Raw genomic sequence first — 14,912 nt, forward strand, 5'->3', positions numbered from 1 at the left:
TTTCACACTTTACATTTTTAAACCCAGGTTAACATTCTATTTCAGGGTTATTTTAGTACTATTTATATACCATTATAGCATTTTTTGATATTTTGAATTAGCTTTTATATTTTCAGTTTATATTTAAATTTTAGTTTCTGTAATTGTATGTGCTTTTGTCATTATTTAGCTTGTTTTTAAAAAATATTTCTATTTAGCTTTAATTTACATTCATTTAATTTTTAGTAATTCAACGGTCACACTTTAGATTAGGGTGCAATTCTCACTATTAACTAACTTTTAAAGGAACACTCCACTTTTTTTGAAAATCGGCTCATTTTACAAGTCCCCTAGAGTTAAATAGTTGAGTTTTACCGTTTTTGAACCCATTCAGCCGATCTTTGTATCTGGCGGTAGCACTTTTAGCATAGCTTAGCATACATCATTGATTCTAAACAGTCCATTAGAATCTCATTCAAAAAATGACCGAAGACACTTTCAATATTTTTCCTATTTAAAACTTGACTCTTCTACAGTTACATCGTGTGCTAAGACAAACTGAAAATGAAAAGTTGCGATTTTCTATACCTATATGGCTAGGAACTACGTTCTCATTCCTGCGTAATAGTCGCGGATCTTCGCGGCCGTACTATGGCTGCAGCGGCGCAAACAGTCTTTAAAACAGTCGTGAGAGGTCTACAGACACTCAATTTTTATACTTTCTTTTTCAGAGTACTTACATTTTAATTATGGATTGATATATAAAGAAAGTTGAAACAAATTTGGAAAAAAAGTTTACCCAAATCTTACCTATCCTACCTTTAATAGTGGGAATTGGACCCTAAACTGTGTTACTAATTCAACTAGTAGTACTTTAGTACTTCAACTTCAACTTATTCTATATCAGTTAGTCCCCCATTTTATTTTATCTTTATTTAATCTAACAAACACTGTTTTCAATAGTTTTAGTTAACACTAACAACGCAGTTCTATTAGAATATTTATGAGATTTAAAGGGATGGTTCACCCAAAAATGAAAATTATCCCATAACTGACTCACCCTCAAGCCATCCTAGTTGTATATGACATTCTTCTTTTAGATGAATACAATCGTTAAGATATATTAAAAAATGTCCTGGCTAATCCAAGCTTTATAATGGCAGTGAATGGCAACCCAAAATTTGAAGCCCAAAAAAGTGTATCCATCCATTAAAAAAGTAATCCAAAAGTAACATTTTAAAAGTAAATATTTCTACGACATATTTTAATATAACTCTGATTGTATTTGTATTCATCTGAAAGAAGACAGTCATATACACCTAGGATGGCTTAAGGGAGAGTAAATAATTGGGTAATTTTCATTTTTGGGTGATCTAGTAGTTTAAACATCAATAGAAACGTCACCACATAAATCCGCAGCATTTGTCAAAAGTCTTCTAAGGTACTACAAAAATAAAGACCAAAATTAGAAGGACAACGCAGAGGAAACACTAAAACTAAACAGTGGAAATTTCTGCAACTGCACAATGTCCTTGAATATTTAATGAGGCCTTGTTGCTTATGACATTTAGAGCTGTTGTGCAGTCACGGGGTCCCAGGTTCAAGTCTGACCTGAATGTCCCGAACCCATTACCCTTCTCTCTCCCTCCACTTTCCTGTCAACTGTCCTATAAAGTAGAGGAAAATAGTAAAAAAAAAAATATATATATATATATAATGATATAATGGGCCAAGCATTGTTTAGTTTATGATTGGCTGCCCATTGATTAACATTTTGACGGTTTCACTCTATACATCGCAATTTGGGTTAGTACTGCTTCCGGAGCAGGCTTTCCTATTTTCAAAATTACTTGAGTAAAATGATGCTTTAAAAAATGGGTTCAGAAAATGTTAATAAGTGAATGTGAAAAGCCCTCAGAAATACTGTTTTAGAAGCGGTGTCTCTGACTATTTCTGGTTGTTACCTGGGGATCTGCTATTGGGTCGGCCTGGATCAGGTTTGGGCTTTGGGGGTAGGCCATATGCAGCTATGAAAGCAAAAAAAAAAAAAAAAAAGGATTACATGATGTGAAACATTAAGCACATTTTGATGCATGATTCAATCACTTCAATTATGTGAGCGAGTGTGTGCTGGTATTGACACAGCATTTATTGAATTTTGTCTGGGACTCTCCCTCAGTGCATACTGTAGGTTGATTCATTGATGTGCTTTTGGAGGTGATGATGATACTCACTCTGTCCCACTTTGAGAACCAGCTTCATCCCTCGTGTCACGCAGACGCCTCCTCTCATGCTGTCGATCCCATCTTTTGTACCATCAGAGGTAGCTTTGGGAAGAGGTTGGGGAAAAAAAAAACAGAACTACATTAATGTCAATGATTTTTCTTTCAAAATTTCAGATGGTGTGCAACGACGGCTGACTGGAGCCCTGTGACTTAGCAATAAAACACTGGTTTATGACTCTCCATTACTTCACAGCAATGTGCAGCCACTCGCACATGTAAAGGGCCAACAAGCATAAACTGAACTTTCTACAAATACAGTACACTTTGGCGTCTCCTTTATTAATCATCAAAGGAACAAATCATGTTTTTTGTTGATAACTATGAGATAACATAACCTAGCATGAATAGTAGCATGGTTTAAACAAATACTATGTCTGTGTCTATGCCTCGATTTTGGCCTTTGTTTTAAATATCAAACAATTAAATAGTTGATTGAATCAAATGTCAATTCAAAAGATTATTTGTAGTTGCTATTTGTTTTTTGAAAGTTTCAAAGCAGCTTTTCAGACTGGATTACTACTGTATATTGTGATATCATTATCATGATAGAAAATTACCTTGTGGAATAAGATTTTGGTCAAATAACCCATCATTCTGCTAGAAAATACTTCACAATTCTTAATAAAAAAGTAATTTTAATAACTAAAAACAACATTTAGCTGGGTTCCACATTTTGCACATAATCCCGATAACATGTTTTTCCCTCATTATAAAAAAAAGTGTAAATTTCCTCAAAAATTGTGAGACCCAATATTAACATCATTTGGCCCCCTGTAAAATAATCTCATTCCATTTCTCAATTTTGAGTGCATTCATCAAGCTCAAATTCTAAACAACTATTTTAGATTTTATTTAATTCCTTAATGAAATATACATTTTTTTGTAAAAGGGTTGCAAAATTCATCGCATAAAATGAACAAAAAATAAACAGCTCATGTAATATTTCGTTTGAGGTTGAAGATGAACATTTTCTGAAGGTTCAGCACTGACCATTTGATGAACTTTGAAAAAAATACTTCATGAAATAAAAAATTTCTATTAGGCTGTTTATTTTCAAATTAATTAATGTCAGTTTAATGAAGTTCAAATTGTTATGAGTTTAATTTAGTTAATATCAAGCCATAAGTCAATATTATTGCTGTCAATTAACTTAAAAATGTTAACAATTAGTTGCATATAATGCTGATAAATGAATCAAATAAATCTAAGTAAATTAAATAAAAAATCAATTAATGAAATCAAAATCAACATATCAATGTTTGCCGATATAAAAGTTGCTTTAGAATTCAAACATATTGGGACCTATCATACACCCGGCTCAATGTGGCGCCAGGTGCCACCCAAGTGTTTTTTCCCAGTTTCAGCCCAACGCAGTAATCATTTTCACGTCCAGCGCCACGTTGTTTAAATAGCAAATACATTTGCGCCCATTTGTGCACCCATGGATGTGCTGGTCTGAAAACGAGGTGTGTTCGGGCGCATTGTTGGTGCGTTGCTATTTTGAGGCAACTGAAAATGACTGCGCCATTGACCAACAAAAACCTGATCTAAAGTCAAGTTTTTTGTTTGTTATTGAAAGGGCGTGTTAGTAATATGCGCCAATAGGCGGGTCCACAATGTGCGTATTTTACAGACAGGGATGCCCAGCAGCACACAAAAAAATTTAACTATGAAAAATTAAAGGATTCCTCTCTGGAGAAACGTTCAGTCTTTCCGCTCGCAAATTCCAACATGTAAATAGCGAATCCGCCATGGTGCAAACGCAACTGGCTTTTAAAGGGAATGGGAGATGAGACTCTGATTGGTTTATTGCATGTGTTGTGAACTTTTATCTTCTAAAGTGTAGGAAACTCAGAAGATGAAGACCAGGAGACTTCGGGATCAAACAGAAGTTATTCTTTTAATGAGAACTCTCTGTGCTGCAGGTCGTCCGAAAACGATACTCGGTTACTTAACGTAACCTCGGTTCTCTCTAGAAGAGGGAACGAGTATTGCGTAAGTTCCTTACGCTACGGGAAAGTATTCTTTCTTCGAGATTTCTGAAAAACCCAAAATTATCCTTAATTTTGTAACATTGTCAACGCAGTGCGGCAGCCTGGCAGACCATAGCAGGCTATTCCAGCGTGCTATTGGCTGCTCTGCTGGCAACTGCAGCAGCCTATCGGTGAGCCCGCGTGACGTGGCGACCAATGAGGGCGCTTCGCGCCCACCTGGCTTCATTTGCCTACAGGTGGGGCGTGGCCACGTGTATATAAGCAGGGCTCACGGGCTGCATATTCGGTTTTCGTAGTTCTGAAGCGTAAAAGCCCGCGGGGCGCACGGCAAGGAACGCAATACTCATTCCCTCTTCTAGAGAGAACCGAGGTTACGTTAAGTAACCGAGTATCGTTCTCTTACGAGAGGTTCTCTCGTATTGCGTAAGTTCCTTACGCTACGGGAACATATTGTCAACACCGTGCGCGCCTCGCATACAGCATATGTATCCCAGGGAACCGGGGAAAAAACACTGCTCGGGCAGGGTGGCCGGTAAAGGAAACGGGCCACCACATATACGGACACTTCATTTGAACTGACGGGTGGTTACAACAGGTGGTTACAACACCCTGTCCCATGAATGAGGGAACGGCACCTGCCGGTCTCCTTCAAATTCACCACACCTTGTCTCATGAATGAGGGAACGGCAACGCCGGTCGCCTTCAAATTCACAATATCTTGTTATATGAGTGAGGTAACGGCACCGCCGGTCACCTTCAAGCTCACAACAGCTCGTCTCGTAAATGAGGGAACGGCACCGCCGGTCTCCTTCAAATTCACATGAGCCTAGTACCGTACTTACTACCAGTATGTGAGCTATGTCTGCGCAGAATCACTGGGCAGAACCAACAGCCCTATTGAACTGATAACACTTTCGCCTGTAAGGCAGGAACTTCCAGATTGTAAAATCTCACGAACGTAGACGGGGAGGCCCAGCCTGCCGCCATACAGATATCGTGGATGGAAATCCCTCTGGCCCAAGCCCACGAAGAGGCCATGCCTCTGGTGGAGTGTGCTCTGACACCTAGCGGGCACTGCAGGTGTTTGGAAGCGTATGCAGTTGCAATCGCGTCCACTATCCACCTGGACAGGGTCTGTTTCGAGGAGGCGAGACCTTTAGTGCGCCCTCCAAACGAAACAAATAGCTGCTCAGAACGCCTGAAGGCGGCGGAGCGTGTGACATAAACCCTCAATGCCCTGACAGGGCAGAGGATATTGCCACCGTCCCCCTCGTCGGATGCTGGCAGAGCCGAGAGGGAGATAATCTGCGCCCTGAAGGGAGTGCCGATCGCTTTGGGGACATAACCATGCCTCGGTCTGAGAATGACCTTAGAGTCATTAGGACCGAACTCCATACACGTCGGGCTCACTGAGAGCGCGTGTAGATCCCCCACGCGTTTCACTGAAGCCAGAGCTATCAGGAACGCGGTTTTTAGCGAAAGGAACCTTGGTTCCACAGTCTCGAGCGGTTCAAAGGGATGAGCCTTCAGGGCCTCTAGGACCAAGGCCAGATCCCATATAGGAACCAAAGGGGGCCGCAGGGGATTCATCCGTCTGGCTCCTCTGAGGAAACGAATGATGATGAGCTTGTTCCTTCCTAGCGTGCTACCTAGCGTCGTCTGAGCGAACGCTGCTATAGCCGCCACATACACTTTGAGCGTGGAAGGGGACCTGCCCAGTTCCAAAAGCTCTTGGAGGAAGGAGAGCACCCGCTGGACCCCACATTGCTGTGGGTCCAATCCCTTGGAAACACACCACTCAGTGAACACCGACCACTTAGAACTATATAACCGCCTCGTCGAGGGGGCTCTAGAGTGTGAAATCGTGTTCATAACCCCTTCGGGCAGGTCAACGGGTATCCGTTGGTCACCCATACATGCAGAGACCATCGCTCTGGATGGGGATGCCAAACTGACCCTCCTGCTTGAGAGAGGAGGTCTGCTCTCAGCGGAACTGGCCAGGGGGGTGAGTGCGACAGCTTCACCAGCTCTGGGTACCAAATCTGGTTCTCCCAGCGCGGCGCTATAAGGAGCACCGGGCGGCGCGTCTCCCTGATTTTCGCTATGACCTGGGGCAATAGGGAAATCGGCGGGAAAGCATACAGCGGGAGGCTGGGCCAAGGTTGGGACAGCGCATCCTCGCTTTTGGACAGAAACGTCGGGCAGCGGGCGTTCTCTTTTGTTGCAAAGAGGTCGAGCTCCGCTCTGCCTAATAGGCGCCATACCAGCTGGACTGTCTGGGGGTGCAGGGACCATTCTCCTGAGAGAATGAGGCCCCTGGACAGCTTGTCCGGGCCCACATTGAGGTGGCCCGGTACGTGCGCAGCTCTCAGCGAGCGCAGCGAGCTGTCTGCCCACACGAGCAGGCGTTCTGTCAGATTGCCCAGACACCTGGACCTGACACCGCCCTGCCGGTTCACGTAGGACACCACTGTGGTATTGTCCGACCGGACCAACACGTGGTGTCCTCGTATAAGCGGGAGAAACTGCTTGAGCGCGTTCTCTACCGCTATCATCTCCAAACAGTTTATGTGTAGGAGTTTTTCCTCGCTCGACCAGAGGCCCGAGGCTGATCCGCCCTCGAAAACGGCGCCCCAACCCGTGGTGGAGGCGTCCGTCGAGATGACCTTGCGGTGTGAGATGGCTCCCATCGTCACTCCCCTCTGGTACCAGTCGGCTACTAACCAGGGCTCTAGGCTGAAACACAGCTCTGAGTCACTCTGATCCTGAAGCCTCCGGACGCCCAGGCTCTGTGAGGCACTCGGGCGTTTAACCAGCATTGCAGCGGGCGCATGCGCATTAAGCCCAGCTGGAGCACAGCTGCAGCTGAGGCCATACGTCCCAGCATCCTCTGAAAGAGCTTGAGAGGTGCGATTTTGCCCGGCCGGAAGTACTCAGCCATGCGCTGAACTTGGCGCGCGCGTTGGGGTGACAGGCGGGCTGACATTGCCACAGTGTCCAGATTCAAACCCAGAAATGAGGTTGATTGCGTGGGCACTAATGAGCTCTTGGTCCAATTGACCGTGAGCCCCAGGCTGTCCGGATGGCTGAGCAGCATTGCCCTGTGGGCGAGGAGCTCGGCCTCTGACTGCGCCAGGATGAGCCAATCGTCCAGATAGTTCAACACTCGCATCCCTCGACTTCTCAGAGGAGCGCGGGCCGCGTCCATGCACTTCGTAAATGTACGGGGTGCTAGTGACAGGCCGAACGGAAGGACGGTGTATTGATAAGCCTGGCCGTCGAAGGCGAATCGTAAGAATGGCCTGTGACGTGGCGTTATCTTGATTTGAAAATATGCATCTTTCAAATCTAGGGAGATTAGCCAGTCTCTCGGGCGAGTATGCGCGAGGCTCTGCTTGGTCGAGAGCATCTTGAACGATCTTCTCATAAGAGCTTTGTTCAGACGCCTCAGATCCAGAATCGGTCTGAGCGACCCATCCCTTTTTGGCACGAGAAAACACCGGCTGTAAAAGCCTGACTCGCTCATAGAATGGGGAACCGGTTCTATAGCCCCTTTGCACAGCAGCATGGCTATTTCTGCTCGAAGTAGATGTGCTACTTCCTCGCTCACTCTCGTCTCTGTACGCGCACAGAAGCGCGGAGGGTGGCGAGCGAACTGCAGAGTGTAGCCGTGCTTCACTGTTTTCAGCACCCATTCTGATACACCTGGAATGGCTTCCCACGCTCTCGCGTGTGCCACACGGGATAGAACGGCCTCCGGGCTCAAAACGCCGCGCTTCGCGGGTTTGACGGCCTGTATAGGAGGGGCGGGCGCAGTGCGCGCGCTCTCTGTGCTGTGGGCCAGCCGATCGCTCTCGATGGCTGGCCGCCTTACACACTGTATCTCTGCCGCTTCGAGCGGGGAGTGGCTTGTGTGTGGCCCTACACTCGTCGTTCCGGCCACCTTGGGCGGAGAACAAATGGTGTGTGGCGCGGCGCATGGCGCCGGGGGCAGAATGTTCGCGAAAATGTGTGAGCGCGTTTGAGCGGGCACAACTCTTACGCGTGGAACATGACCGGTTAAGAGTGGCTGTGTGACAGCGCGTGTGGTGATTAGGCGTGGGCGCAAATAAGCGGACACGTGACCTAACTCTAGCACTCGAGCGGCCGGTGGCCGCTTTATGTGAGTGAGAGACACGGGATTTGTGGTGCTTGGGTGCAGGGGTGAACACAAAAGTGGGCACGTTTACTGCATTTGAAAACACATACGGCGTGAGCCGTGCAACCAGAAATAAAAGCAACTTCGTGATTTCTCTGGTTCGTCGTAAAACGGCGGTTGTAGACAGGCGAGAGGGCAGTTTGCCGGCTCGTTGGCTGCGTGAGAGCCATCTGCAGCAGCCACAGGAGTGGGGGCTGACAGGAAGAAGAGTTTTGACGGTGGTCCGGCCACGGCAGGACTTAACCGTCACTTCCCCCTTCTGCTAGGAGGACTTTGGAGGGGCTTCAGTTGGAAACAGGCGAGAGGGCGAGTCCGCCGGCTCGTAGGCTGCGTGGAAAACATCTGCAGTAGCCACAGGAGTGGGGACTGACAGGAAAACAGAGTTTTAACGGTGGTCCGGCCGCAGCGGGACTTAACCGTCTATTCTCTCCTTATGTATAGACGCCCAAAAATACTCGAGCGCCACGTGGTGCAAGTTAGCTTTCTGTATGTAAGAAAAGCTGGCCGCGAGCCCGGGGAAGCGGACAGTAAACATTTTTATCTGCCGCGAGAGCTGGGCTCGAACTCGGGTCTCCGGCGTTTCAGCCGCTGATTTTGCCACTGTGCTACCGGGAGGGACACAATAGCGTTCAGTTAGCGCGAGCATACGGCAGTACGTCCTCGTGCTTGTTGGCAGTCGTGTGTGCATAAAAGACAGGCTCGTTACTGCAATAGTAATATTTCCAGCCGCCTGAACTGGAGAGGGGGCTGAGAAATGCTAGAGAAAGGCGGTTCGTCCGGCCACAGCGGGACGAAAACACCCTCTGTTAATTTCCCGGTGAGTGCGGCGCGCACGCGCGCGCTGAACATGCTCGTGACCATGCGCACTCTCATTCCTTGTGAACGGCGCAATCTGCGCGGTCCAACAGGGGGGAATGCGGGTTCGTTGGAGAGCATATGTCAGCGTCATGTCTCATGACGGCGTTTGTTCGCTGGCGTGCGTGTCTTAACAGGCTCGTGTACAGCAATATGAACAATTCCAGTCGCCTGAACTCATGAGGGGACTGAGAAATGTGCGCGAGGGTGGAACAGCTCTCTTGTAACGTAAAGAGAGCTGCAGGACCGTCCGTTTCTGCCATCCCTTGTATGTAAGCGGCGCATTAGCGCGGCATGAACAGAGGGGGGAGGAGGCTCGCTCCGAGACCGTTCATTTCTACCATCCCTCGCAAGCGGCGCGGTGGCGCGGCTTGAACAGAGGGGGAGGAGGCTCGCTCCGAGACCGTTCATTCCTACCATCCCTTGTAAGCGGCGCGGCTTGAACAGAGGGGGAGGAGGCTCGCTCCGAGACCGTTCATTTCAACCATCCCTTATTAGCGGCGCGGTGGCGCGGCTTGAACAGAGGGGGGGAACAGCGGAGTGATGTCATCATAAAACTGCTCGAGTCGAGCCCGCAGGGTCGACATAGAGAGTTCCTCGCACTCGGGGCAATCGCCCGCGAGGAGTGCGGCGGCGGCGTGGTCACGGCCCAGACAGAGAGCGCAGACACATGGCGGCCTCTGGTGCTGAGCTGCACGTGGCACGAGCCGCAGGTGGAACGAGGCGTTTTGATAAAAACGCTCGTGCTCTTTTATGAAACGTGTGACGCAACGGCGAGAACACGTGCAATGAAAGGATATAATGCTGCCGGATAGCAGAGCAGGCACGGATGGCTGAAGGTGGCGCGATGCTGCCGGCTTCTTCAGGCGCTGTCCTCTGCTTGCTCGTCTGCACGATCACGGCGGCGGGTTCCAGATCCAGCGATGCGAAGGGCTTCGCTGAAGAAAAGAAAATCGAATATGCAGCCCGTGAGCCCTGCTTATATACACGTGGCCACGCCCCACCTGTAGGCAAATGAAGCCAGGTGGGCGCGAAGCGCCCTCATTGGTCGCCACGTCACGCGGGCTCACCGATAGGCTGCTGCAGTTGCCAGCAGAGCAGCCAATAGCACGCTGGAATAGCCTGCTATGGTCTGCCAGGCTGCCGCACTGCGTTGACAATGTTACAAAATTAAGGATAATTTTGGGTTTTTCAGAAATCTCGAAGAAAGAATACTTTCCCGTAGCGTAAGGAACTTACACAATACGAGAGAACCTCTCGTAAGAGAACAGTCTGACTCAAACAGCATACCTGATAGGTTATATACATTCCAAAGGGGGAGGGATTTACATTGAGGTTGAACAAAGCATGTAAATTAAATATACAGGTTTTGGGAAAACCCGCCCAGACAGAGTATCACCAATCCTACTCCTAATCAGCATAACTATTCAAACGCATAGAGGCAACGCAGTGAGAGTCTGAAAACAGGTCCGGCAGGAATCTCCTGCTGGAAACTCAACAATCTTCCTTTATACCTCAAATGCTAACTGTAAAACAGGCCCAGCAGGAATCTCCTGCTGGAAAACCCCAGAATTATTATCTATACCTTAAATGTTAAATATAATGTACTTTCTTAAATTTGTAATCTTACACATGTTACGCCCAAAAACATACCCATGACTCATTAGGGAGAATAGGGACAACCCTTTTAGACCATGTGTCGGGCGCGCCAACCATTTTTCCCGTCGTTAAACTAGCAAAAGTGGATTTGGACACGCCCTAAGTGCACTTAGATCGTTAAAATAAGGACCATTGTTTTGAGTTTGCCATTGTGACTGAGGTGGCCGTCCACACATGATGCGTTCCTGTATGCCAGCGTGCTTGGTGGGTTTCTTAGTTGCTTCTTGCCTATTTAGTACTTGCTTGTCTCGTGCATGCTTTGTATATAGGAAACTGTCTCTCAGGAATAACAGAGACTCGACCGCAACTATGTTGCCTTTTAACCATGTATACAATCATCCCTCAACACACACACACACAAACACAGTCTCTGAAACACACAGTCATTGCATCTTCTAGCCTTCACATTACTAAATATTTCATAGGTGAGGCGCCTCTCTGAAAAACTTGGTACTTTATCCATGTAAGTCTGAGTAACTCAGCATCCAGGCAATGAATGCCGCATTCAAACAATCTTCAAGCTCCCTCCCCTACAAAGAGCTTCATCTTCAAACTTATTTTCCTTTCCAAATATAAAGCCCGCTCATGAGGCCGATATTGAATTCCTCATTGCAGAAACACTTTGCATTTGAACCATTCAATATTTTATTGAACCTCCGAATGACACAGGGTAGCTAATCTGCAGCGCTCAGAAACCACGGCGCTCCTGTACAAAGACTCTTCCCATCCAAAATATCGCTCGATTATTACATTCTTAGGAAAACATTCCAGCAGACGGCTGAGGAGCACATGCAGACGAGGGGTGCCAGTAAACATTCGATTGCTTTTCTGCTTGAGGGTAACAGTTTTATTTTAGGTGAAGCTTGATACAAAGGAACTGAGGCGGGCTTCGTATTTGCCGTATTTTTAAAAGCACTTGCGTGCAATTACGTGATTTAGGATTTGTGAAGAATGGTCTGGATTCAATACAAAATTAAACAGCACCTGTGACATGCTTTCAATCACTATAGAAATTCATTCAGACCATTCAACAATGCAGAAAAGGAAGTCTAATAGGCATTCGAGAGGGTATTTTAGAAGAAATGCGAAGCTCACATTTGTGTTAAGAAATTTATGTTAATGCATCTTTACAAAAATGCGTTTTATTTGAGTAATAAAGTGTCTGAATGACCATTTTAAGCGGAAGGACTACTGTTCAAGGCAGATGAACTTCTGGTTATGTGTTACTGGCATACACTTCTGTTCAAAAGTTCAAAAGGGGTGAGTAAGATTTTTAAAATAAGAGTTTTCTATTTGAATATATTTTAAAATGTAATTTATTCCTGCAATTGTAAATCTGAATTTTCAGCATCATTACTCCAGTGTCACATGATACTTCAGAAATGAATATGCTGATTTGCTGCTCAAGAAACATTTATGATTATTATCAATGCTGAAAACTGTTGCTAATACAACTATGATAAAAAAAATTCTGGATTCTTAGATAGAAAGTTTTTAAAGAACAGCATTTATTTAAAATGTAAATCTTTTGTAACATTATAAATGTTTTTACTGTCACTTTGGATCAATTTAATGTGTCAGAAGTATTAATATATATATAAAAAAAAAGACTGACCCTAAACTTTTGCACGATATTTGCTTATTATCTACGTATACACTGCCTTTATGGCATCATTGTGTATACAAGTATACAAAAGATGAAAATTTTATATAACAGAGACAGTTTATAATTTTATTTCAACAGAGACAATTATAATTTAACATCATTTAAAGTATAATTTATCTTGTGAACATACTGTATTATCGATAGTGTGTATTTTAATTTTATAATTTAATTTTTTAAATCTATTCTGTTTTGCATTACAAGTGCAACACACTGTAAACACAGATTTTCCTGTGGTAATCGTCAGCATGTCACAGGTGCTGTCCATGGAGCTCAACTTGAATTAAACACAGAATATTTCATTAAAATTCATGAAGGTCAAAAACATTAATGTATGGCAAAATCAAGAACAACAAAAACCCTTGGATTTCATCCAAAGAAACTCTTTTTATAAAGCCAAAATATTACATTCACCCAAAAACTGACTTAAATAAAGAATAATCTTCAGAGAATAGACAGCGTAAAAGTTAAAGTTAAACACACACTCATGGATTGAATCCAAAACCATGACCTTTTTTGTGCTCACGGTAGTCATTAGTCAACACACTGGAGGTGTAGAAAAAAATGATTCATCACCTAATGGCTCTCATTGTGTTCTTTACCTCCCTCGCTCTCTCTTTTCTCCCTGTAGGGATGCAGAGATGCTCAATAAAGGTGTAAATGCTAAACTTGATCAGCAGATAGAGAAACAGAGAGTTAAAGAACCATGTCACTGTACCAAAATCATGTCAGTAGTCAATAGCAATACCAGTGAATTTTCATGATTCCTGAAGCCAATTTTGATATCACAAAAAAAAACGTTAACGAACCAAACCCTTCATTTAGAAAGAAAAACAAATAAATAATATTAAAATATTAACAAATCAAATTAAAACAAATGCATGTAAAACAATGTGGTAATCACTGATTCAGTTTCTCAAGCAGTTATTCAAGGAAAAATACATTGAACAAAGAAACAAATTACAAGCAAAAAAGCTAAACAAAACAAAAGATTAAAAAAAAAAACATTTTAGACGTTTCAGGTTTCTATCAGCAATATCAATTTTAAACATCCATAAAAATAAAATGCACTGTATTAGATATTAGGAATAGTTCACAATGGTCCAACAACCAACTACCCAAATCTGCCAATCGTGGGTCTTTCATGCGGATAAATGTTTGCAATTTACATAATGATGCATTTAAAAGTTAATGACCAAACGTATCTTTACAAACATTCACAATGCTGTTGCAGATTATATATGTAGATAGATATAGATGTAGATAACATTGAATATATATATTTCCGTCAGGTTAGATACTGATTATTAATCACTCAAACCACTTTATGTAAACCTCTATACTTAACAGACACGCACATCACACATGTATGTAGTTTAAAACTCTTTGGATTCGTGTTTGTAGTTCTAATCGAATCCTCCTCCAACGCGCAAAGGGTTGTGGACAATATTAGTCGTTAGAGTGTGCACGGATCTGCACTTTGGGTTTTAACCAGAAATAGTAGACCATCCGGGACGGGTATATTTGGAATACTAATTTTAACATACTAAGATTTGTTTAGTAATACAATTTGGGACGGATAGTATACGAATTAGGATGCAGCTAATGACTTAGTCATTTAGATATTTACCGCCACCTACTGGCAGTTTTAGTTTCTTATTTAGAGTATTATTTGATAAAAAAAAAATCATATTCCATATTAATAAAAAGGTATAGTTCACAATTCTGTCATCATCTACTCACCCTCATGGCTGTTGTACCCTAAAGGTTTATGTGTAATAAATTATATGTTGAATCAAATATAATATTTCTTTCTAAAGCTTCTTTTTTTAATGTCTATTTGATGCTTCTCATTTAACAAAATAAGGACTTTAAATTATTTTCAGGGGGTAATTTCTCAGCCAAATTTGATGTGCGATTAATTTGCAATTCATTTGATTAATTAAATCACTATGTTGTGTAATTATTAAGATTAAAAAATATTAAATCGCTTGACAATTTTAATATTTAAGGCTTTGTTGGATCTGTGTTTTTTTTAAAGAGTGTTGCTGTGTTTCTGTTCATGATTCAATAGATGATTTATTGTTAATTAAAGAAAAACTTAAAAGTCTCTCTCTCTCTCTCTCTCTCTCATATATATATATATATATATATATATATATATATATATATATATATATATATATATATATATATATATATATATATATATATATATATATATATATTCACCTGCAGTATTTTATTTAACAAAAAAAAAATTGTTTGAAAGCAGCTAC

The 14,912-nt window shown here is 43.4% G+C and overlaps 1 protein-coding gene across 2 annotated transcripts in view; it reads right to left on the minus strand.

The window, feature by feature from the left end:
• efnb3a (ephrin-B3a) overlaps nucleotides 1-14,912 on the minus strand; it is a 61,444-nt gene that overhangs the window by 7,436 nt on the left and 39,096 nt on the right. Inside the window, exons 3-4 of one of the 2 annotated variants that reach the window (XM_079803779.1) lie at nucleotides 2,214-2,306; nucleotides 1,944-2,006 (exon numbers count right to left, since the gene is read on the minus strand). In XM_079803779.1, coding sequence (XP_079659905.1) covers nucleotides 1,944-2,006; nucleotides 2,214-2,306 — 156 coding nt within the window. The remainder of the gene's footprint in view (nucleotides 1-1,943; nucleotides 2,007-2,213; nucleotides 2,307-14,912) is intronic. The other variant, XM_079803780.1, reaches the window with a different exon arrangement.

This window comes from Gobio gobio, assembly GCF_949357685.1.
Source record: "Gobio gobio genome assembly, chromosome: 22".
Taxonomy (NCBI): Eukaryota; Metazoa; Chordata; class Actinopteri; order Cypriniformes; family Gobionidae; genus Gobio; species Gobio gobio.